Source organism: Silurus aristotelis (assembly GCF_946808225.1).
Source record: "Silurus aristotelis genome assembly, chromosome: 12".
NCBI classification, from domain to species: domain Eukaryota; kingdom Metazoa; phylum Chordata; class Actinopteri; order Siluriformes; family Siluridae; genus Silurus; species Silurus aristotelis.
Window position 1 is genome coordinate 27479399 of NC_139585.1, and position 19181 is coordinate 27498579.

Here is a 19181-nt window from a genome sequence, read left to right on the forward strand (position 1 = left end):
GAATACCAGGACAGACATTAAGTAGACTACTGCAGCTTAATTAACCTTTTTTTTGAATGATTTTCTCACCATTTTTCACTGCACTTTAATAGACCAGTGACTGTATCTGTTCATGTCATTATCATGCAGTTTGGGGCAAAACAGCAGCAGTCTGTTCATCATATGCAAAATTATAAGAATGTAAATATTTAAGCTTAGTAGCCACCATACAGGAACCCGTCCTACCGCTGTCATAGCAGAAACAAAGGGCTGATATCCCAGTGCAAGTTCTTAGTTTTTATATCTATAATTCAATTCAATTCATGTTTATTTGTATAGCGCTTTTAACAATGAACATTGTTTCAAAGCAGCTTTACACAGATAATGTGGTGATCACAAATTTAGCTACTTCTTTAGACAAAGCATTAATTATTGGTGACTTTAATATTCATTTTGATAATCAGGAAGACTCCTTAAGAGCAGCAGTTGTCCATTCTAGAGTCAGTTGGAATTAATCAGAATGTTATAGGACCCACTCATAGTGGTGGACACACTCTCGATTTGTTGTTAACATTTGGATTAAAAATAAAAAACTTAGTTATAATTCCACAGTCTGAAGCTATTTCAGACCATTATCTGATCTTTTTCAAAATCTGCCTCAGTCATTGCATTACTACTTCACCACGTTACCGTGTTAAGCGTACTTTCACGTCAGCTACAGCAGCATGTTTTATCAATAATCTTCCAGAAATTACGATATTAGATAGATCTCCACCTGACCCTGCAGAGCTCGACTGGGCCACTAAACACCTAGAATCAACGTTACGTTACACTGTAGATGATGGAGCTCCCCTTAAGACCAAAATGGTCAGGAAGAAAAAATTAGCACAGTGGTATAATAATCATACACGCACCTTAAAACAGACCACTCGAAAATTAGAACGTAAATGGCGTCAAACAAAATTAACAGTATTTCAAATAGCATGGAAGGAGAGCCTCTTAAATGATAGAAAATCTCTTAGTGCTGCTAGATCAGCATATTTCTCCACCCTCATAGAAAATAACAAGCATAATCCTAGATTTTTGTTCAGCACGGTAGCAAAATTAACAGGGAATAAAAGCACTGCGCGAACATGCACACCATCAATAGGTAGTAATGATTTCATGAACTTTTTTAATAATAAAATTGAAAACATCAGGCAAGAAATCCAGACGGTTAATATAAATCCAAATTATTTTACAAGTAACCCTGTAGATAGCAGTGTACTTATAGCAGACAATCAACTACAAAGCTTCACTCCTATTCATGAGAATGACTTAATTTCATTAATTTCCTCATCAAAACCATCAACCTGCATTCTCGATCCCTTACCTACAAGTTTCTTTAAACAGATAACTCCAGAGGTAATTGAACCTGTTTTAAAAATAATAAACTCTTCCATTAGCACTGGTTTTGTACCTAAATCCTTTAAACTGGCAGTTATCCACCCCTAATTAAAAAACCTGACCTTGACCCATGTCAGCTGTCCAACTACAGACCAATATCAAATCTCCCCTTTATATCCAAAATTTTAGAAAAGGTTGTAGCACAGCAGTTCTGCTCACACCTACTTATGAATAACATTTTTGAAATGTATCAGTCAGGATTTCGGCCTCATCATAGCAAAGAGACGGCGCTAGTTAAGGTGGTAATTGACTTGTTATTGGCCTCTGATCAGGGTTTTGTCTCTGTTTTGCTCGACCTTAGTGCAGCTTTTGACACCATTGATCACACTATACTACTTGCTAGACTTGAGAACGTTGTTGAAATAAAGGGAACGGCTCTCTCTTGGCTCAGGTCTTATTTGACTGATCACTATCAGTTTGTTGATGTAAATGGTGAGTTCTCCACACTCTCTGAGGTAAAGTTTGGTGTTCCTCAAGGATCTTTCTTAGGCCCTCTGCTTTTCTCTTTATATCTGCTGCCTCTTGGTGAAATTATTCATAAACATGGGATTCGCTTCCATTGCTATGCTGATGATACACAGCTGTATATTTCAGCAAAGCCAGATGAGAGAGATCAGCTTAATAATGTTGAGGAGTGTGTAAAGGACATTAGACAGAGGATACTTGATAACTTTCTTCTGCTCAACTCAGATAAGATGGAAGTACTTTTACTAAGACTACAGGCAGCTAGAAGTAAACTTTCCGATTATGTAGCATCTCTGGATGATGTTTCTGTTTCAGCGTGTACGGCTGTCAAAGACCTTGGTGTGATTATTGACCCTAGTCTTTCCTTTGAGGCTCACGTGAATAATATCACCAGGATTGCCTTCTTTCACCTTAGAAATATTGCTAAAATTAGAAATATGATGTCGTTACAGGATGCAGAAAAACTAGTTCATGCTTTTGTTACTTCTAGATTAGACTACTGTAACGCTTTACTATCTGAATGTGCAAATAAGTGCATAAATAAGCTTCAGTTAGTTCAGAATGCAGCAGCAAGGGTCCTCACTAGATCTAGGAAATTTGACCACATCACCCCTGTTTTAATCATCTACACTGCTCCCAATCAAATCTCGCATTGATTATAAAATACTACTACTGACGTATAAAGCACTTAACGGTCTCGCACCGCAGTATCTGAGTGAACTTCTGTACCAGTATGATCCTCCATGCCTACTTAGATCAAAAGGTGCTGGCTATCTGTTGGTTCCTCAAATAATGAAGACTACAGCAGGGGGCAGATCTTTCTCTTATAAACCCCACAGTTATGGAACAGCCTTCCAACCAGTGTTCGGGACTCAGACACAGTCTCAGTGTTTAAGTTGAGGTTGAAAACGTATTTATTTAGTCAAGCCTTTTATCAGTAGATTTTTTTTCTTAGGTAAAGGCTCAGATCTGGAGGGATCATGGATATAGAGTGTTTGGTGAACTGGGATATTTGTATGCGGTCGTCCCCTCACATTCACGCGTTCACTCAGGTTTGTTGACGGTGGTGTGGTGGGTCGTCTTTTATCCCAGAGATCCCTCATGTCTGTGTTACCTTCTGGTTCTCCCTTTTAGTTATGCTGCCATAGCGAGTCTTGCCGGAGTCCAAACTGCACAGTGACATTAACTTTCATACAACAATAAGGACACTTAATAATCCATATCCTTCTCTCTCTCTCTCTCTCTCTCTCTCTCTCTCTCTCTCTCTCTCTCTCTCTCTCTCTCCCTCTCTCTCTCTCTCTTTCTCTCTCGGTCGAGTTAAACATGGTCCTGAGGTTCCAGTGACCACTGTTCCTGCCCCTCTCCCCTCCGTGGATCTTCCCACTTCGTCCAGGCCTGCCTCTGGATAGTGTTCTCTTCGACTGGAGGCCACTCTGTGCAGCTTGGGACGGTTTCTCATCAACACCTTGGGTGATTCCATGAAATTCCGGAGTAAGAACGGGCGCTTTGAGGATGGATTGGACTGTAGTTAATGTCAACAGTGACTCCTACACTCAGGAATACAGTTCGCTACTAATCATCATCACTGTACCCTGCAACATTGTACATCCGCTTCAAATGGACATTCGGTGTAACCCAGATGAGGATGGGTTTCCTCTTGAGTCTGGTTCCTCTCAAGGTTTCTTTCTTATGCCATCTCGGGGAGCTTTTCCTTGCCACAGTTGCTCATCAGGGACAAACTTACTTACAAAGAACATATTTAATCTTAATCACCACATTGTCTGTGTAAAGCTGCTTTGAGACAATGTTATATGTTAAAAGCGCTATACAAATAAACATGAATTGAATTGAATTGATTAAAAGTGAATATGTTCTTTATAAGTAAGTTTGTCCCTGATGAACAAGCTGGTGGTGACTGTGGTGAAGGAAAAACTCCCTGAGACGGCATAAGAAAATATCTAGAGCAGCAATAACTGTAAACCAGGATTTTCTGTTATATAAAGCCTGGTGTAACTTTGTAGCTTCTGAATTTGATCTTTAACAAGCATCACCAGAGGATCCCTGAGATGAGATAAGGAGGAACTTGTTATTCTGCTCCCTGACATCACATGAGTAACAGTTTGAAAATGTTTTCATGCTGGTTGCACATGCCTTGAAGAAAAGGGGCTGAGAGAAGATGATATCACGATGATCCGGAGATGTCCAGAACAGGGCCTGTGGGCCACAGTTACAGTGTGATGACCTTTGATTTGGTCCACCATGTCATATATGAGAAGACTAAGAAAGTAAAATACAATTTAAAAAAAGGATTTTGAAAAACTTTAAAAAAATAAGCAGCAACTTCACGTCTCTCATTAGAGGTCACGTGTATTAGACCCTGAACTCCACCATTCATTGGATTGTTTTTGCTTGAACTATAAGTTTCACTAAATAAGACATTACATTTACAGCATATTCAGTGTTTATATTGATCTCATTCATATTCTTCAGCAGCTATGGGGTTAATGGCCTTGCTCAGGGGGCCCAGGAGTGACAGTGTGGCTTGGGATTTGAACTCAGAACCTTCAGCATCAAAGTTCAATGCCTTAACCAATAAGATGCCACTTCCCCGCATTTAGCAGATTAGTTAGATTGGTATAACACAACGTATTTTTGGCTCCTGGCCATAAAGCAAATGTGAAGTTTACACTCCTCTGCTCTACACTAATAAAGAACTGTCAGAAGAACTAGCTGAAGAACTTTTAGAAGCACTAGCTGAAGAACTGTCAGAAGATCTAGCTGAAGAACTGTCAGAAGAACTAACTGAAGAACTGTCAGAAGAACTAGCTGAAGAACTGTCAGAAGAACTAACTGAAGAACCTTTAGAAGAACTAGCTGAAGAACTGTTAGAAGAACTAGCTGAAGAACTGTCAGAAGAACTAACTGAAGAACTGTCAGAAGAACTAACTGAATAACTGTCAGAAGAACTAGCCGAAGAACTGTCAGAAGAACTAGCTGAAGAACTGTCAGAAGAACTAACTGAAGAACTTTTAGAAGAACTAGCTGAAGAACTGTCAGAAGAACTAGCTGAAGAACTGTCAGAAGAACTAACTGAAGAACTGTCAGAAGAACTAACTGAATAACTGTCAGAAGAACTAGCCGAAGAACTGTCAGAAGAACTAGCTGAAGCTGGTGGTAAATCAGGTGCAGGTCTGGTTGGGAAGATGATCTGAACCATCAGAAGCTCGTTCAGTAGTACAGTCTTGATGTTTGGGAGGTGACAGGACTCATGGCGGTGTGGTGGGACAGGGCGCATCTGCACAAGTATTTCTAAAGTGTAAGTAACAGTAACATCAGAAACTGGTGGAAGACACATTTCAGGGAAAATTACAGTGTTTAATGTTAGTGTGCTGAGTCGTTTTTGTATTACACACACACCCGATTGGTGCAGACGAGTCGGAAATCATTGCTGGTATAACGGGAACTCCATTACCCACAATTCATATCAAAATGAGGTTAAAGTTCAGAATCCATGTCTGCCCAGGAAACAGTACCGGCCTGAGGTAACATTCTGGTAATTTCCCAGACTGATAGATCGATAGATAGATCAGTGATGATCCTCAGTGGTTTGGAGTGAAAATGAAAAGGTTTTTATGAATTCCGCTGCGATCACGGAGTTTAATCACGACTGCTGCGGAGGGTTCGATAAAGTGGACTATAGTAAGGTAATAAAAACAACAAACAACAGATTATCTCTGAAATAACCGCTACCTGAAAAGCTTTTTTAAACGCTGAGAATAATAATAATGATAATGTTGTTGATGATGATGATGATGATGATGATGCTAAATGACTCCTTTCTAAGAGTGGTTCTGAGGACCGGGAACGTCCAGCAGGTGTGGGGTTTACGGGTGAAGGATTTACGAGTGTGGGGTTTATGGTTGTGCGGATTACGAGTGTGGGGTTTATGGTTGTGCGGATTACGAGTGTGGGGTTTATGGTTGTGCGGATTACGAGTGTGGGGTTTATGGTTGTGCGGATTACGAGTGTGGGGTTTATGGTTGTGCGGATTACGAGTGTGGGGTTTATGGGTGTGTGGTTTACGAGTGTGGGGTTTATGGGTGTGTGGTTTACGAGTGTGGGGTTTCCGGGTGAAGGGTTTATGAGTGTGGGGTTTGAGTGTGGGGTTTACAGGTAAAGGATATACAGGTGTGGGGTTTATGAGTGAAGGATTTACAGGTGTGGGGATTACGAGTGTGGGGATAACGAGTGTGGAGTTTACGGGTGAAGGGTTTGAGTGTGGGGTTTACAGGTGAAGGATATACAGGCATAGGGTTTACGAGTGTGGGGATTACAAGTGTGGGATTTACAGGTGAAGGATTTACAGGTGTGGGGTTTATGAGTGTGGGGTTTACGGGTGAATGGTTTATGATTGTCGTGTTTATAAGTGTGGGATTTACAGGTGAAAGATTTACAGGTGTGGGGTTTGAGTGTAGGGTTTACGGGTAAAAGGTTCATGAGTCTGGGGTTTACAGGTGAAGGATTTACAGGTGTGGGGTTTGAGTGTAGGGTTTATGAGGGGGGGTTTTTGAGTGTGGGGTTTACAGGTGTGGGGTTTATGAGTGTGGGGATTACGAGTGTGGAAGTTATTTATTAAGGATTTTAGGGGTTTGAGTGTGGGCTTTACATTTGTAAGGGTTTATAAGTGTGGGGTTTACAGGTAAAGGATTTACAGGTGTAGGGTTTATGAGTGTCGGGTTTACGAATGTGAGTTTTATGGTTGTGCAGATTACGAGTGTGGGGTTTATGGGTGTGTGGTTTACGAGTGTGGTGTTTCCGGGTGAAGGGTTTGAGTGTGGGGTTTACAGGTGATGGATATACAGGTGTGGGGTTTACGAGTGAAGGATTTACAGGTGTGGGGATTACGAGTGTGGGGATTACGAGTGTGGAGTTTACGGGTGAGGGGTTTACGAGTGTGGGGTTTACAGGTGAAGGATTTACAGGCATAGGGATTACGAGTGTGCGGATTACAGGTGAAGGGTTTGAGTGTGGGGTTTATGGGTGTGTTTTATGGGTGTGGGGATTACGAGTGTGGGGATTACGAGTGTGGGTTTTATAAGGGTGTAGTTTACGGGTAAAGGGTTTATGAGTGTGGAGTTTACAGGTGAAGGATTTACAGGCATAGGGTTTACAAGTGTGGGGATTACAAGTGTGGGGATTACAGGTAAGGGGTTTACGAGTGTGGGGTTTACGAGTGTGGGGTTTACGAGTGTAGGGTTTACGGATGTGGGGTTTGAGTGTGGGGTTTACGGGTGTAGGGTTTACGGGTGTGGGGTTTACAGATGAAGGGTTTGAGTGTGGGGTTTATGAGTGTATGGTTTGAGTGTAGGGTTTTTGAGTGTGCGGTTTATGAGTGTGGGGTTTACAGGTGAAGGATTTACAGGTTTAGGGTTTGAGTGTCGGGGTTACGAATTTGGGTTTCTGGGTGAAGGGTTTATGAGTGGAGTTTATGAGTGTGGGGTTTCCGGGTGAAGGGTTTATGAGTGGGGTTTATGAGTGTGGGGTTTACAGGTAAAGGAATTACAGGTGTGGGGTTTATGAGTGTGGGGTTTACGGGTGAAGGATTTATGATTGTCGTTTTTATAAGTGTGGGATTTACAGGTGTGGGGTTTGAGTGTATGGTTTACAGGTGTGGGGTTTACAGGTGTGGGGTTTATAAGTGTGGGGTTTACAGGTGAAGGATTTACAGGTGTGGGTTTATGAGTGTGGGGATTACGAGTGTGGAAGTTATTAAGGATTAAGGATTTATGAGTGGGGTTTATGGCTGTGGGTTTTACAGGTAAAATATTTACAGGTGTGGGGTTTGAGTGTGGGGTTTACAGTTGTAAAGGTTTATGAGTGTGGGGTTTACAGGTGACGGATTTACAGGTGTAGGGTTTATAAGTGTCGGGTTTACGAATGTGGAGTTTATGGGTGTGTGGTTTAAGAGTGTGGGGTTTCCGGGTAAATGGTTTCAGTGTGGGGTTTAAGTGTGGGGTTTACAGGTGAAGGATATACAGGTGTGGGGTTTATGAGTGTGGGGTTTACAGGTGAAGGATTTACAGGTGTGGGGATTACGAGTGTGGGAAATATGAGTGTGGAGTTTACGGATAAAGGGGTTTATGAGTGTGGGGTTTACGGGTGAAGGGTTTACGAGTGTGGGGTTTACGGGTGTAGGGTTTACAGGTAAAGGGTTTACGGGTGTGGGGTTTACAGGTAAAGGGTTTATAAGTGGGGTTTATGGTTGTGGTTTACGAGTGTGGGGTTTACGAGTGTGGCGTTTGAGTGTGGGGTTTACAGGTGAAGGATTTACAGGTGTAGGGTTTATGAGTGTGGGGTTTACGGGTGAACGGTTTATGAGTGTGGGGTTTATGAGTGTAGGGTTTGTGTGCGCGGGTTTTGAGTGTGGGGTTTACAGGTGAAGGATTTACAGGTGTAGGGTTTATGAGTGTCGGGTTTACAATTGTGGGTTTTATGGTTGTGCGGATTACGAGTGTGGGGTTTCTGGGTGAAGGGTTTATGAGTGTGGGGTTTGAGTGTGGTGTTTACAGGTGAAGGATATACAGGTGTGGGGTTTATGAGTAAAGGATTTACAGGTGTGGGGTTTACGGGCGTGGGGTTTACGGGCGTGGGGTTTACGAGTGTAGGGTTTGAGTGTAGGGTTTATGCGTGTGGCGTTTATTAGTGTAGGGTTTATGGGTGAATTGTTTATGAGTGGGGTTTATGAGTGTGGGGATAACGAGTGTGGGGATAACGAGTGTGGGGTTTATGAGTGTAGGGTTTACGGGTGAATGGTTTATTAGTGTAGGGTTTACGGGTGAAGGGTTTATGAGTGGGGTTTATGAGTGTGGGGTTTACAGGTGAAGGATTTACAGGTGTAGGGTTTATGAGTGTCGGGGTTACGAATGTGGGTTTCTGGGTGAAGGGTTTATGAGTGGGGTTTGAGTGTTGGGTTTCCGGGTAAAGGGTTTATAAGTGGGGTTTAAGTGTGGGGTTTACAGGTGAAGGATTTACAGGTGTGGGGTTTGAGTGTGGGGTTTGAGTGTGGGGTTTGAGTGTGGAGTTTACGAGTGGAGGGTTTACAGGTGTGGGGGTTAAGTGTTTGGTTTACAGGTAAGGGATTTACAGGTGTGGGGTTTACGAGTGTGGGGTTTACGAGTGTGGGGATCACGAGTGTGGGGATCACGAGTGTGGGGATCACGAGTGTGGGGATCACGAGTGTGGGGATCACGAGTGTGGGGATCACGAGTGTGGGGTTTACGAGTGTGGGCTTTACGAGTGTGGGCTTTACGAGTGTGGGGTTTACGAGTGTGGGGTTTACGAGTGTGGGGTTTACGAGTGTGGGGTTTACGAGTGTGGCGTTTGAGTGTGGGGTTTACAGGTGAAGGATTTACAGGTGTAGGGTTTGAGTGTGGGGTTTACGGGTGAACGGTTTATAAGTGTGGGGTTTACAGGTGGAAGATTTACAGGTGTGGGGTTAACGGGTGTAGGGTTTATGAGTGTGACGTTTGAGTGTTTGGTTTACAGGTAAGGGATTTACAGGTGTGGGGTTTACGAGTGTGGGGTTTACGAGTGTGGGGTTTACGAGTGTGGGGATCACGAGTGTGGGGATCACGAGTGTGGGGATCACGAGTGTGGGGATCACGAGTGTGGGGATCACGAGTGTGGGGATCACGAGTGTGGGGATCACGAGTGTGGGGTTTTTGGGTGTGGGGTTTACGGGTGTAGGGTTTACGAGTGTGGTTTTTTTTGTGTGTGGTTTACGGGTGTAGGGTTTACGAGTGTACGGTTTACAGGTGTGGGGCTTATGAGTGTGGGGTTACAAGTGTGAGGTTTATAAGTGTAGGGTTTAAGTGTGGGGTTTACAGCTGAAGGATTTACAGGTGTGGGGTTTGAGTGTGGGGTTTACAGGTGAAATAATCCTCACACTTGTAAATCCGAGTGTGGGGTTTACGGGTGTGGGGTTTACGGTTGTAGGGTTTACGGGTGTAGGGTTTACGGGTGTGGGGTTTACAGGTAAAGGGTTTATGAGTGGGGTTTATGGTTGTGTTTTATGAGTGTGGGGTTTACGAGTGTGGGGTTTACGAGTGTGGGCTTTACGAGTGTGGGCTTTACGAGTGTGGGCTTTACGAGTGTGGGCTTTACGAGTGTGGGCTTTACGAGTGTGGGGTTTACGAGTGTGGGGTTTACGAGTGTGGGGTTTACGAGTGTGGCGTTTGAGTGTGGGGTTTACAGGTGAAGGATTTACAGGTGTAGGGTTTGAGTGTGGGGTTTACGGGTGAACGGTTTATAAGTGTGGGGTTTACAGGTGAAAGATTTACAGGTGTGGGGTTAACGGGTGTAGGGTTTATGAGTGTGACGTTTGAGTGTGGGGTTTACAGGTGAAGGATTTACAGGTGTGGGGTTTACGGGTAAAGGGTTTATGAGTGTGGGGTTTACAGGTGAAAGATTTACAGGTGTGGGGTTTATGAGTGTAGGGTTTGTGTGCTTGGGTTTTGAGTGTGGGGTTTACAGGTGAAGGATTTACAGGTGTAGGGTTTATGAGTGTCGGGTTTACGAATGTGGGTTTTATGGTTGTGCGGATTACGAGTGTGGGGTTTCTGGGTGAAGGGTTTATGAGTGTGGGGTTTGTGTGTGGTGTTTACAGGTGAAGGATATACAGGTGTGGGGTTTATGAGTGAAGGATTTACAGGTGTGGGGACTACGAGCGTGGGGTTTACGGGCGTGGGGTTTACGGGCGTGGGGTTTACGAGTGTAGGGTTTGAGTGTAGGGTTTACGGGTGTGGGGTTTATTAATGTAGGGTTTACGGGTGTGGGGTTTATTAGTGTAGGGTTTACGGGTGAAGGGTTTATGAGTGGGGTTTGAGTGTGGGGATAACGAGTGTGGGGTTTATGAGTGTAGGGTTTACGGGTGAATGGTTTATTAGTGTAGGGTTTACGGGTGAAGGGTTTATGAGTGGGGTTTATGAGTGTGGGGTTTACAGGTGATGGATTTACAGGTGTAGGGTTTATGAGTGTCGGGGTTACGAATGTGGGTTTCTGGCTGAAGGGTTTATGAGTGGGGTTTCTGGCTGAAGGGTTTATGAGTGGGGTTTCTGAGTGTTGGGTTTCTGAGTGTTGGGTTTCTGAGTGTGGGGTTTCTGAGTGTGGGGTTTCTGAGTGTGGGGTTTCTGAGTGTGGGGTTTCTGAGTGTGGGGTTTCTGAGTGTGGGGTTTCTGAGTGTGGGGTTTCTGAGTGTGGGGTTTCTGAGTGTGGGGTTTCTGAGTGTGGGGTTTATGAGTGTGGGGTTTACAGGTGAAGGATTTACAGTTGTGGGGTTTATGAGTGTGGGGTTTACAGGTGAAGGATTTACAGGTGTGGGGTTTGAGTGTGGGGATTACGAGTGTGGAGTTTATGGGTGAAGGGTTTATAAGTTTGGGGTTTATGGGTGTTGGGTTAATGAGGGTAGGGTTAATGAGGGTAGGGTTAATGAGGGTAGGGTTTATTGGTGTGGTGTTTATGGGTGTGGAGTTTAAGTGTGGGGTTTACGGGTGTGGAGTTTACGAGTGGAGGGTTTACAGGTGTGGGGTTTAAGTGTGCGGTTTACAGGTAAAGGATTTACAGGTGTGGGGATTACGAGTGTGGGGATTACGAGTGTGGGGATTACGAGTGTGGGGTTCACGGGTGTGGAGTTTACGAGTGTGGGGTTTACAAGAGTGTGGGGTTTACGAGTGGAGGGTTTACAGGTGTAAGGTTTGAGTGTGGGGTTTACGAGTGCGAGGTTTATAAGTGTGGGGTTTAAGTGTGGGGTTTACGGGTGTGGAGTTTACGAGTGAAGGGTTTACAGGTGTGGGGTTTACGAATGTGGGGTTTACGAGGGTGGGGTTTACGAGGGTGGGGATTACAGGTGAAGGGTTTGTGGGTGTTGGGTTAATGAGTGTAGGGTTAATGAGTGTAGGGTTTATGGGTGTGGGGTTTGAGTGTGGGGTTTACAGGTGAAGGATTTACATGTGTGGGGTTTATGAGTGTAGGGTTTTTGAGTGTGCGGTTTATGAGTGTGGGGTTTACAGGTGAAGAATTTACTGGTGTGGGGTTTGAGCGTGGGGTTTATGAGTGTGGGGTTTACAGGTGAAGGGTTTACAGGTGAAGGGTTTACAGGTGAAGGGTTTACAGGTGAAGGGTTTACGGGTGTGGGGTTTACGGGTGTGGGGTTTACGGGTGTGGGGTTTACGGGTGTGGGGTTTACGAGTGTGGTGTTTACGGGTGTGGGGTTTATGGGTGTAGGGTTTATGGGTGTGGGGTTTACGAGTGCAGGGATTTTCGAGTGTGGGGTTTATGGGTGTGTGGTTTATGAGTGGGGGGTTTACAGGTGAAGGATTTACAGGTGTGGGGTTTATGAGTGTGGGGTTTAAAGGTAAAGGATTTACAGGTGTGGGGTTTATGAGGGTAGGGTTTATTAATGTAGGGTTTTTGAGTGTGCGGTTTACAGGTGAAGAATTTATAGGAATAGGGTTTGAGTGTGGGGTTTATGAGTGTGGGGTTTCTGTGTGAAGGGTTTATGAGTGGGGTTTATGAGTGTGGGGTTTAAGTGTGGGGTTTACAGCTGAAGGATTTACAGGTGTGGGGTTTGAGTGTGGGGTTTACAGGTGAAGTAATCCCCACACCTGTAAATCCGAGTGTGGGGATTATGAGTGTAGGGTTTAAAAGTGTGGGGTTTACGGGTGTGGGGTTTACGGGTGTTGGGTTAATGAGTGTAGGGTGTACGAGTGAGGGGTTTACGGGTGTGGGGTTTACGAGTGTTGGGTTTACAGGTGAAGTGTTTATGAGTGGGGTTTACGAGTGTGGGGTTTATGGGTGTGGTGTTTTCGGGTGAAGGGTTTATGAGTGGGGGGTTTACAGGTGAAGGATTTACAGGTGTGGTGTTTACGAGTGTAGGGTTTATGGGTGTGGGGTTTACGAGTGTAGCTTTTACGGGTGTGTGGTTTAAGGGTGTGGGGTTTGTGGGTGTGTGGTTTACGGGTGTGGGGTTTACGGGCGTGGGGTTTACGAGTGTAGGGTTTGAGTGTAGGGTTTGAGTGTAGGGTTTGAGTGTAGGGTTTGAGTGTAGGGTTTGAGTGTAGGGTTTACGGGTGTGGGGTTTACGGGCGTGGGGTTTACGAGTGTAGGGTTTGAGTGTAGGGTTTACGGGTGTGGGGTTTACGGGCGTGGGGTTTACGAGTGTAGGGTTTGAGTGTAGGGTTTACGGGTGTGGGGTTTATTAATGTAGGGTTTACGGGTGTGGGGTTTATTAGTGTAGGGTTTACGGGTGAAGGGTTTATGAGTGGGGTTTGAGTGTGGGGATAACGAGTGTGGGGTTTATGAGTGTAGGGTTTACGGGTGAATGGTTTATTAGTGTAGGGTTTACGGGTGAAGGGTTTATGAGTGGGGTTTATGAGTGTGGGGTTTACAGGTGATGGATTTACAGGTGTAGGGTTTATGAGTGTCGGGGTTACGAATGTGGGTTTCTGGCTGAAGGGTTTATGAGTGGGGTTTATGAGTGTTGGGTTTCCGGGTGAAGGGTTTATGAGTGTGGGGTTTATGAGTGTGGGGTTTATGAGTGTGGGGTTTACAGGTGAAGGATTTACAGTTGTGGGGTTTGAGTGTGGGGTTTACAGGTGAAGGATTTACAGGTGTGGGGTTTGAGTGTGGGGATTACGAGTGTGGAGTTTATGGGTGAAGGGTTTATAAGTTTGGGGTTTATGGGTGTTGGGTTAATGAGGGTAGGGTTAATGAGGGTAGGGTTAATGAGGGTAGGGTTTATTGGTGTGGTGTTTATGGGTGTGGAGTTTAAGTGTGGGGTTTACGGGTGTGGAGTTTACGAGTGGAGGGTTTACAGGTGTGGGGTTTAAGTGTGCGGTTTACAGGTAAAGGATTTACAGGTGTGGGGATTACGAGTGTGGGGATTACGAGTGTGGGGTTCACGGGTGTGGAGTTCACGAGTGTGGGGTTTACAAGAGTGTGGGGTTTACGAGTGGAGGGTTTACAGGTGTAAGGTTTGAGTGTGGGGTTTACGAGTGCGAGGTTTATAAGTGTGGGGTTTAAGTGTGGGGTTTACCGGTGTGGAGTTTACGAGTGAAGGGTTTACAGGTGTGGGGTTTACGAATGTGGGGTTTACGAGGGTGGGGATTACAGGTGAAGGGTTTGTGGGTGTTGGGTTAATGAGTGTAGGGTTAATGAGTGTAGGGTTTATGGGTGTGGGGTTTGAGTGTGGGGTTTACAGGTGAAGGATTTACATGTGTGGGGTTTATGAGTGTAGGGTTTTTGAGTGTGCGGTTTATGAGTGTGGGGTTTACAGGTGAAGAATTTACTGGTGTGGGGTTTGAGCGTGGGGTTTATGAGTGTGGGGTTTACAGGTGAAGGGTTTACAGGTGAAGGGTTTACAGGTGAAGGGTTTACGAGTGTAGGGTTTACGGGTGTGGGGTTTACGGGTGTGGGGTTTACGGGTGTGGGGTTTACGAGTGTGGGGTTTATGGGTGTGGTGTTTATGGGTGTAGGGTTTATGGGTGTGGGGTTTACGAGTGCGGGGATTTTTGAGTGTGGGGTTTATGGGTGTGTGGTTTATGAGTGGGGGGTTTACAGGTGAAGGATTTACAGGTGTGGGGTTTGAGTGTGGGGTTTACAGGTAAAGGATTTACAGGTGTGGGGTTTATGAGGGTAGGGTTTATTAATGTAGGGTTTTTGAGTGTGCGGTTTACAGGTGAAGAATTTATAGGTATGGGGTTTGAGTGTGGGGTTTATGAGTGTGGGGTTTCTGTGTGAAGGGTTTATGAGTGGGGTTTATAAGTGTGGGGTTTAAGTGTGGGGTTTACAGCTGAAGGATTTACAGGTGTGGGGTTTGAGTGTGGGGTTTACAGCTGAAGTAATCCCCACACCTGTAAATCCGAGTGTGGGGATTATGAGTGTAGGGTTTAAAAGTGTAGGGTTTAAAAGTGTGGGGTTTACGGGTGTGGGGTTTACGGGTGTTGGGTTAATGAGTGTAGGGTGTACGAGTGAGGGGTTTACGGGTGTGGGGTTTACGAGTGTTGGGTTTACAGGTGAAGTGTTTATGAGTGGGGTTTACAAATGTGGGGTTTATGGGTGTGGTGTTTTCGGGTGAAGGGTTTATGAGTGGGGGGTTTACAGGTGAAGGATTTACAGGTGTGGTGTTTACGAGTGTAGGGTTTATGGGTGTGGGGTTTACGAGTGTAGCTTTTACGGGTGTGTGGTTTAAGGGTGTGGGGTTTACGGGTGTGTGGTTTACGGGTGTGGGGTTTACGGGTGTGGGGTTTGCGAGTGTAGGGTTTACAAGTGTGGGGTTAACGGGTGTGGGGATTACGAGTGTGGCGTTTACGAGTGTGTGGTTTACGGGTGTGGGGTTTACTTTTATGGGGTTTACGGGTGTGGGGTTTACTGGTATGGGGTTTACGGGTGTGGGGTTTACGAGTGTAGGGTTTACGAGTGTGGGGTATAGGAGTGTATGGTTTATGGGTGTGGGGTTTATGGGTGTGGGGTTTACAGGAGAAGTATTTATAGGTAAAGGGTTTACAGGTTTAGGGTCAAGCGGAGCTTCTCAGGCTCAATCTTGGCCGTGGTTAAGCAGCTTGTCATTTATAAAGTTGTATTTTATTATTGAGGTTTTAAAACTTACTTATTGATTTATTAAACTGGTAACTTCAACTGACTTCAACATCTTCAACCCCTATTCCTGGCTTCACTTTTTGAGCCCCTGCCCCGTTTGTGGTGGTGTTTTTGGAAATGTTTTTTAACATAATTTTTTCACAAAAAATCTAGAACTGTTTATTAATTAAAAATGTTGGCATGTAATCCAATTTTCCGTTTTACACTGGGGCAGTGTTTTTACTGTGATCGTGACTGTAACTCCTTCACTGGTCCTGGAGATATTTTCACAATGAGAATCTCAGACGAATCATCGAGTGTTTTTAGGACAGCGATGCTTGTGTATGAAGCTGCTTTGAGACTGATAGACTGACGTTTCCTCCTGTTTTTTTATTTCAGGCAGACATGTCTGTGTTGTTCGAGATCACGAAGCACATTGATTTAACAGAGCGCAGCTTCTGCATTGCAGTCATCACCATCATCTTCAACCCGTTCTTCTGGAATGTGGTGAGTTCAGCACAGGCAGAGAGCAAAGTGTAGCTGTAACGCACTAATGTGCAGAATATTTAAGCAGAAATCATAGATATTTGAAAGAAATTAATTTATTATGCGGAATTATACAGAAAAACACAAACGCTTGTTATTACATTTCAGATATTACAGTTTAATGGAAAGTGTCTCTTAGGAGGATTTATTTTTAGTACTGAAGTATGGCCTTCTGTTAGGTTGCATAAATAATCGAGAAGTTGATGTGCCACCATGTCTGTACTGCAGCTCCTTGTGCATATCCTGACACCTCTCCATATTTTATCAAAGAACCTCATCCACCAGTGGAATGAGTTCAGTGATTAAATTTTAACCCCATAACAGACAGTTCCTCATCAGCGAGTGACATTTGGTGTGGAATGTTTGAAACCTTGCTGTGAAGTCTTACACGTGTCTTACATGTTCCAGGGCCTTAGTGAGAACACGCCAAATTCCCCATATTATTACCACGCAAGTGTGTGTGTGAAAGATCTGCCTACGTGCACACAAGAAGGAATCCAAACTTCGGTCCTGGTAGCTTCATATGTAACCTGACACTTCGGTCATCCTTCAGAGAGTCTTAAACTGCGTTCAGTGGTGGTCTTACATTGACAAGGGTACAGTAAAACCCCATTGTACGAGCAACCTATAGTACAAGCAAACGGAGATACGAGCAAACTCGCTCGAATAAATTTGACCCTATTACACGAGCAAATTTCGAAGGCACGAGCAAGATTACGCTGCCGGTTCCCCGTTTTCGGCGGAGGGTCGCATCAGTCGCTTAGTTGATGACGTATCACTCGGTCACTCTCGTTCAGTGCAGCAAAAAATTTTCTTTATTTCACTAGAAATCTTGAAAAATGTCTCCCAAGAAAATCAGTGATGGTGCTGGGAAAACGAAAGTAAATAGAATTATCATGGAAACCGAGGAGGTTACAAACGTGATGCGTGTCTCACACTCGCAATCATCCACTACCACAGGAGTAAGTGTTCAATTATGTTTACATTACGGTAATTTGCGGTGTATTTGTTTGTTAAAATGGGCTACAAACTTTTTAAGTGCAGAAATGAGCGATCGAATGAGATCTCGGAACGGATTAAATCACTTTTACATTCATTCTTATGGGGAAAATCAGTTCGAACGTACGAGCAAATGGACCTAAGAGCAATTTTCAAGAACGAATTATCCTCGTACAACGGGGTTTTACTGTATCAGTTTTAATGTTACATAAAATAAACAGTGTTATTCAGTTTGCATGTTTTTGAAGAATGTTCTTTTAAACTTTACTATTATACAGTAAAATGCTATATTGTGGTAAATATTGAGAATCATCAGTCTAAAACTAATACTTTATCTCTGGCCAGATTCTCTAACTCCCCTGAAAATACTGTTAGTTTCTATCTGCAATGCTGAAGGTTAAATGCGGTGGTTATTTTAAGAAATCCTGTAAATACTATAAATTATTTAGAATGAAGTCATTTATATGGATTGTCATGTTGCACATGTACAGTTCCAGAGATGATGTGAGACGTTTATCCAGGACAAAAGAGCTGCACTAATTCAGGACTAATAAAAACACATTGAAATTCTATGAACGTGTCAAAATAATATAATGTACAACGCCTGTGAAAGTTTAAACGCACCTCGTCTTTTATGGTTTTTGAGAGACGTGTGCATATTCCTTCAGTTTATATGCAGTTAGAAGTAATTTAATAGTATAAGGATTTTCTTTGACCAAACAAATATATAAATGTAAAGTTGTTGAATTTTATTTTCATTAATAAATCCTTACTCAGCATGAAGAACAGCTTCACACACTCTCCGCATCCAGACGGCTTGTTTTTCCAATCATTCAGCTGAGAATTCAATTGTAAAATTTTATAAAGTTGTTCTTCACTAGTTTCTTTGTGATCCAGTTCATCCCAGAGCAGTTTAATAGGATTTAGATGCGGTGACTAAACATTCCAACCGCAGTCCGGAGGGAACTGCATGGTGTTGAAGGGAGCCATGGGAATAAGTCTCCATCCTTCCCTGCTCCAAAACAACCCCAAACCACTAAGCTTTCACCTCCATGTTTGCATGTGGGGGGTGAGGGAGTCTGATCCTCATCTTCTCTCCTGTTCTCCATCAGTTCTTCTTTTCTTCAAAGATGTCACATTTAGACTCCACAGAACTTCCTTTCAGTCTTTCACTGTCCAATTCTTCAGTTTTTTGTCTTTTACCGAGTTTGTTGCATATAAATAAATGGAACATGCATGTATCTCAGAAGCCATCAAGACTCCACACAGATGCTGTACTACTTCACTGTACTTTGTTTAATCCACTTACTGTTCTTTGACCCAACGTTGCCTAGAAGAGTGCACTCTTATCGCTGTGATCAGTATAATATAATATGTGGTGATGATGATTTCAGTCTTGTATATAAAATATATATTCTACGCGTTACGAGACGTACAGTTTTTATCATGAAGCAGCAGCTTTTATTAATAAACACTGAAACACTACAGAACCCCTTTGAGGAATCTAAAGAAAATCAGTAGAAAAATGCGGGAAGCAGAGAGTGTTTTGTGTGTACTATAGTTGTAGATTTTTTTGTGAAAATTAGAAAGTTTTTATCTCGTTTGTGTTAAAGGGTGAACCTGTTTCTCCACTGAGGACCAACAACATTCCTCTCTGAGGGTAAAGATCTTGTAGGCATGTGTGTGACCTGCCTTGTGGAGCAAGCAGCAGCGTTCTAAATACTGCATAGAGGAAATATCATTTTATACAGAAAGATTACCATGTACAGAGTTGTATAAAAGTGAAATATGTGCCTGTATGATATTGTTAATAATTTATGGGTTTATGGGCCCATGAAAGGTTTAATTCTGATTTTTCACACCAGGATTTTTTAGCTTTTGGTCATTCTTCCAGTAGAGGGCGACAGATAGTCGGTATGACTGTCAAATTTTGCTATTCACTTTCAATAATGTAAGTTGCACTTATCTGAGCTGCTCTGGCACTGGAACATGGAATGCTCTTTTTGTTAGAGATTAAGTTGACATCTTTAATATGAATAACTTGAAATTAGGAACAGATTTATTTGGTATATGGAGGTATATTATACTGGGTATAATATGAAGGCCATATTTAT

At 43.6% G+C, this 19181-nt stretch overlaps 1 protein-coding gene across 2 annotated transcripts in view; it reads left to right on the top strand.

The window, feature by feature from the left end:
• Positions 1 to 5370: 5370 nt before the first annotated feature.
• The window catches only part of pemt (phosphatidylethanolamine N-methyltransferase), a 33861-nt gene continuing 20050 nt past the window's right edge, over positions 5371 to 19181 (top strand). Inside the window, exons 1-2 of one of the 2 annotated variants that reach the window (XM_083557206.1) lie at positions 5371 to 5594; positions 15922 to 16029. In XM_083557206.1, the coding sequence (XP_083413332.1) occupies positions 5523 to 5594; positions 15922 to 16029 (180 nt within the window). In that variant the 5' untranslated portion in view covers positions 5371 to 5522. The remainder of the gene's footprint in view (positions 5595 to 15921; positions 16030 to 19181) is intronic. The other variant, XM_083557207.1, reaches the window with a different exon arrangement.